This window comes from Nicotiana tabacum, chromosome 20 (assembly GCF_000715075.1).
Source record: "Nicotiana tabacum cultivar K326 chromosome 20, ASM71507v2, whole genome shotgun sequence".
Classification (NCBI taxonomy): Eukaryota; Viridiplantae; Streptophyta; class Magnoliopsida; order Solanales; family Solanaceae; genus Nicotiana; species Nicotiana tabacum.
Window position 1 is genome coordinate 10,949,074 of NC_134099.1, and position 5,641 is coordinate 10,954,714.

The 5,641-nt window shown below is 33.7% G+C and overlaps 1 protein-coding gene across 1 annotated transcript; it reads left to right on the forward strand.

Annotated features, from left to right (window-relative positions):
• Window positions 1-3,286: 3,286 nt before the first annotated feature.
• LOC107816012 (UDP-glycosyltransferase 89A2-like) lies at window positions 3,287-4,956 on the forward strand. The gene has a single exon (XM_016641674.2). The coding sequence runs from the start codon at window positions 3,422-3,424 to the stop codon at window positions 4,823-4,825; it is 1,404 nt and encodes a 467-aa protein (XP_016497160.1). The 5' UTR covers window positions 3,287-3,421; the 3' UTR covers window positions 4,826-4,956.
• The last annotated feature ends 685 nt before the right edge of the window (window positions 4,957-5,641 follow it).

Consider the following 5,641-nt stretch of genomic DNA (forward strand, 5'->3'; position numbering starts at 1 on the left):
TTTTGTTCTTAACCCTAACGAAATTCCAGTTTAAAGTATGAACAGATGATAATTTTAATTAACCCATAATCAAAAGTATAATGGTAAATTTGAACCATTGTTTCGAAGTCCTATTTTGACAGTAGAGTTCACCTAGTCAATGTTGAACCTCCGTTAAAATCAAGAACAAATATGAGACGATTTGTTAACAAAAAGTATAAAATTAAATGACCTCAGAGTACAATGGAAGAGGGATTAATTTGTAAGTTTCTTCATTTAAAAATTACTTCCTCCTATCCATATAATTAGATTTTTTGCGTTCTTAAGAAGGATATTTAATAGCTTTAACTTTAAAAATAAATTGTCTAAAATTACTCATCATGTTTCTCCTTAAATATATGTGTCACTAATTAACATTTCATTCATTGGTACAGTAATAATATATTTTGGGCAAAAAAGTAATGAAAACGTCATATATTTCAAAATAAACTAGTTCAATTTACTAAACCATTAATATTTGAATCCGAAAAAAATATTTACAACAAATAAGCTCTTACCCACACAAAATCAAATTGATCATATGATTTCACACTTTTTTTTGTCAATATTTAGTTTTCGAAAATTCAGGTCGTCGAAAAATGACTACTGTTCGTTGGCACTAAATATCTAATGAATATTATGGGAGGTTTTTTTTTTCCTTCAATATTTTATGGTAATTTCAAGAGTCTCGAGATCTTAGTACTACAAATATGACTGCCACATGGATCAACACCAATTTTTATTTTAAACAAAAATTTACCATGGGAATGCATGCCAGTAAACTTGGTCCCCTTGTGTAAAACTTATTTATTTGTTAAATTTGGATTTGAAGGTTAAAATTATTCCTGGGAACCCTAATCTTATTACTTTGACTTGGGAATGGTAGAAGTTTTTAATGTTTGTGTACTTTGTACCAAATCTTTGACTTGTGTACATGTGCTTTCCCTATATAATCGACTTTCTGATTTCTTTGGATATTTGGAAAAGAAAAACAAACATACCCTAAATCAGAGAAAGTAATTACAATGTCAATACCTATTCGAGTTATAACTTTATTGTTGCTCCTAATCTTCATTGCTCGAAGTCTCTCTTACACAACTTCTTACCAAGGTAATTTCACTGTTTTTCTATATCTTAGCTATTTTTTTGCAGAAAAAATAAGTTTTATAACTTTATTTATTCCTTGTTATTACTTAAAAACTAAGAAGAAAATATACTTTATTGATTTTTCTGTGTAGGTAGCAAAATTGCAACCAAAAGATGCAACTTCATCCCAAACAGTGAGGTTTGTTTGTATACGTAATTTTCATTCGGTTTAAATCATTTTCCATTTTGTATATCATAATGAAATTACTTTTAACTGCTAGCTCTTCAATGTTTCAAGTATCTGCATATTTTTAGGTTATGTAAATATTTTTTTCTAAAGGTATGACTTATTTACAGGTTACTAATCTTGCTTTTTATGGATGGTTACCTTTAGTTAATATTTAGATGACCTAATAGTGTAAAAGTTTTTAAATGACCTAATTTTGTTATAAAAGAATGGTTTTTTTGTCTCTAATTACCCTTATTTCGGATTTTTTGTTCGATAGTCAAACATTGATGGGATGCATGCAGCAGCTATAATAAGAGAAAACAAGTTGAGTGGACGAAATTTGGAATTTTCCGAGAAAGTGAAAGAAAATATTATTGAAGAAAGCAAGCAAGAAAATATTGCAAATGTAAAAGGCCAAGAAATTACAAGAACAAGACGTTTGATTTCACTGGATGGAGATCAGAAAAAGATGGGTGGATATGTAGTATTTACTGCAGATTACAAATTACCAAGGCATCATCCTCCTAAAAATAATTAGGAATATTATGTTACTATGATATACAATATGGTTTAACTACCTCTGCAGCTATAGTTTCTTTTTATTTTCTATACACTTAAATACTAAAATACTAGTGCTCTTTGTATGAAAACAAAGTTTGATCAAATGGTCGACTATTAATAGATATGTGCTTATGCATCATGATTCTCATATGTTGAAACGATCTTATCTTCTAATTAATAGGGCTAGACTATGATTTGATTATGAGAATTCATACAATTCAACATAGTATATCAGAAGCGCAGAGATTTCATAAAGAATGTGACATATGCCAAAATAAATGAAATAAATCATCCTTTATTTTTATTTTTTTTAAAAAGACAGTCTCGCGTGCACAAAGCACCTCGTGTTCACGCAGGGTCCGGAGAAGAGCCGCATCCCAAGAAGGTGTCATGTAAGCAGTCTACCCTAATGTAAGCATCAGTGGCAAATTTCACGGCTTGAACCTATAGGTCGCATGGAGACAACTTGACCGTTGCTCCAAGGCTCCCCTTCTAAAACATCATTTATTAAATATAAAATTAAGTAGTTCACTTATTTTAATAAACCTTACTTGATAAAATACCATAGTACTGAATCTAGGTGTCGATCGCTTGATCTTCACTAAACATGTCAAGTGGTGGTATGAATTCCGGTGATTGGCCCGCACAAATAGGACACTTCTGTGTTATTCTTGATTTTTTTTTACCGTGGACAAACTTTCAAGTTTAACAAGCGTTATCCTCGCTCCTTGCATGCCATATATGAGCAATATTTTTTATTTTTTACCTTAATAGTTTGTTCATGAAAAAATAAGTCCATCTATTTTCAATATCAATTTCCTTTATCAATTCCCTATGTATCAATTTGGGCTCTGTCCAACTTGACCCCAATATTTATGTAAAAATAGCACGGGCTAGTCACTTTTCAGACTAGTAATTAAAAAATAGCCAGCATTTGCAAAGTCAGTAAATAATAGTCATTATTTTGTTGCAACATGGAAAGTTCCAGCATAATATACTAGATAATGGTGCACATGTCTATGAACTTCCAAGATATTATGTTGTAACTCCAACACGCGAAAAGTTACAACATAATATACTGGAGATTGGAGCACCTGTGTACGAACTTCCAGCATATTATGTTGGACAAGTATATTATATTGGAACTCCAGTATATTATACTGGAATATTTTTCGTATTTTGAACCGTGTTTTTATTTATATTTATCTTTACATAAAAAATGACTAAATATTAATTAGTTTTGAAATTATAGCTATTTTTTAATGACCACTTGTAAATCTGAATAATTTTTAATTTCTCCACCAAATATCCTACACATGACTTTGAGGTCAGCATCTACGTATATCGTCTAACGGCCAAACCCCACATATTTCTGTCGGAATTACTCTTTTTCTATTGCAGAATTTTCATACCAATAACCACTGGTACCTACCAAGAAATTTCTATCTTTTTGCACCACTAATATTCCTCTTTCATTTCCAAATATCAAACATCAATTTAACTTCTTGTCTGATCTGAAACTCAAACATGTCAAGCTCTAAAAATGGAGTCCATGTCTTAATTTTTCCCTTTCCAGCACAAGGTCACATATTACCCCTTCTTGATTTCACACACCAACTTCTTCTCCATGGTTTTAAAATCACCATTTTAGTCACTCCTAAAAACCTCCCAATTCTTGATCCTCTTTTATCCACCCACCCTTCTGTTCAAACACTTGTCTTTCCATTTCCCGGCCACCCTTCACTTCCCGCCGGCGTTGAAAACGTTAAAGACGTTGGTAACTCCGGCAATGCTCCGATCATTGCTGGGCTCAGTAAGCTTCGTGGCCCAATCTTGGAATGGTTTAAGGCCCAATCGAATCCTCCTGTGGCTATTGTCTATGATTTCTTCTTGGGCTGGACTCAAGATTTGGCCCAAGAACTTGGTGTACCTGGTATTGTGTTTTACACTTCTGGTGGTTTATTGGTTTCTATACTGAGTGAAATTTGGAGGAATCTTGGGGCTTATAGAGATTTGAGCCTTATTGAGTTTAATGGGCTGCCTAAAAGTCCAAGGTTTGTGAGGGAACATATGCCTTCAGTGTTTCAAAAGTACAAAGAGGGTGACCCAACTTGGGAGATTGTGAGAAATGGGTTTATTGCTAATGATAAGAGTTTTGGGTCAGTTTTCAATACTTTTGAGGCTTTGGAGAGTGAGTATTTGGGCTTTTTAAAGAAGGAAATGGGCCATGAGCGTGTGTATTCAATCGGGCCTATAAATTTGGTTGGTGGGCCTGGTAGAAATGGGAAGTCCAATGTGGATGTTGGTGTAAATGAGAGAATTTTCACTTGGCTTGATGAATGTGATGATGGGTCTGTTCTTTATGTAGCTTTTGGTAGTCAAAAATTGCTAACAAAGGCCCAAATGGAGTCTTTAACTATTGGGCTTGAGAAAAGTGGAGTGAGGTTCATTTTGGTAGCTAAACAATTGACAGCCCAACAATTGGAAGAGGGTTATGGATCAGTGCCAGAGGGGTTTGAGGATAGAGTCTCAGGGAGAGGCCTAGTTATAAAGGGTTGGGCCCCACAAGTTGAAATCTTGGGCCATCGAGCTATAGGCGGGTTTTTGAGTCATTGTGGATGGAATTCTGTGTTGGAAGCGATAGTGGCGGGTGTACAAATATTGGGTTGGCCCATGGAGGCGGACCAGTTTATTAACGCGTGGTTATTGGTAGAGAACATGAAAACATCGGTCCGAGTTTTTGAGGGCGCAGACTCGGTCCCCGACCCGATAGAGTTGGGCCGGAGAATTAGTGATGCAATGGGTAATGACTTGTTTAAGGAAAGGGCAAAAAAGTTGAGAGATGAAGCACTTGAAGCTGTTAAAATTGGAGGAAGTTCTAAAAGGGATTTAGATGAGATTGTGAGAGAGCTGGCCCAACTTAAATGTTGAAAAGCTCATTCAAATTGGACCTAACAATTTTAAGTTGGGCCTAAGTGATTAATTTGAATGGGCCTAAATTCACATGATTATGCATTGGGATTTTTTCATTCCTACACCATATATGAAATTTTATTACCAAATATGTGCATAGTATCTAAATTACCCGCCTAGTCCACATTTTTCCTACAATTTCTGTACAATTCGTTTATTAGGAATTAATAGGGCATAATCTTCCCTTAATAACGCGCGAAAAATCAGGAAAGAATCTTGGGATTGATTGATTCTACATTAAATTCAAGTTTTGAAACAGAAAGGAGATCAAATCATATCACGGAAATCATTTATCTTCAATTTATAATAAAATTCTATTCCGTTTTTTTTCTCACAATTGCTACAAATCAAAATCTCAGTTCGTCATTAAATCAAAATCGCTACAAATCCACCATTGACAGCCATTAAAAAGCTTGAAAGCTTTGAATTCAAATTTGGGTTTTCAAAAATCATTATTTGTTTGGATTGGTGTTGTTGAAAATAATTGGGAATATGGTTTGGAGTTTATATCTCAATTTTGAGGGGTTTTGGTGAAGATTAGACTTGGTTTTGACTGAATTTCAGATTGAAACTCGAAGAAGGCATATTGCAGAAATTGTAGATAAATTGTAGATTATTTGTATTCTGTTTGTAGATGCTTTATTTTCTGTTTTCACAAATAAAAAACGACTAAAACTTCTACAAATCTTCTGAAAAAAACGCAATTATGTCAAAAATCCCAGTTATGCTACAATTGAATGGGAATTGGGATATTAAAATTCAATGTACCCAGTT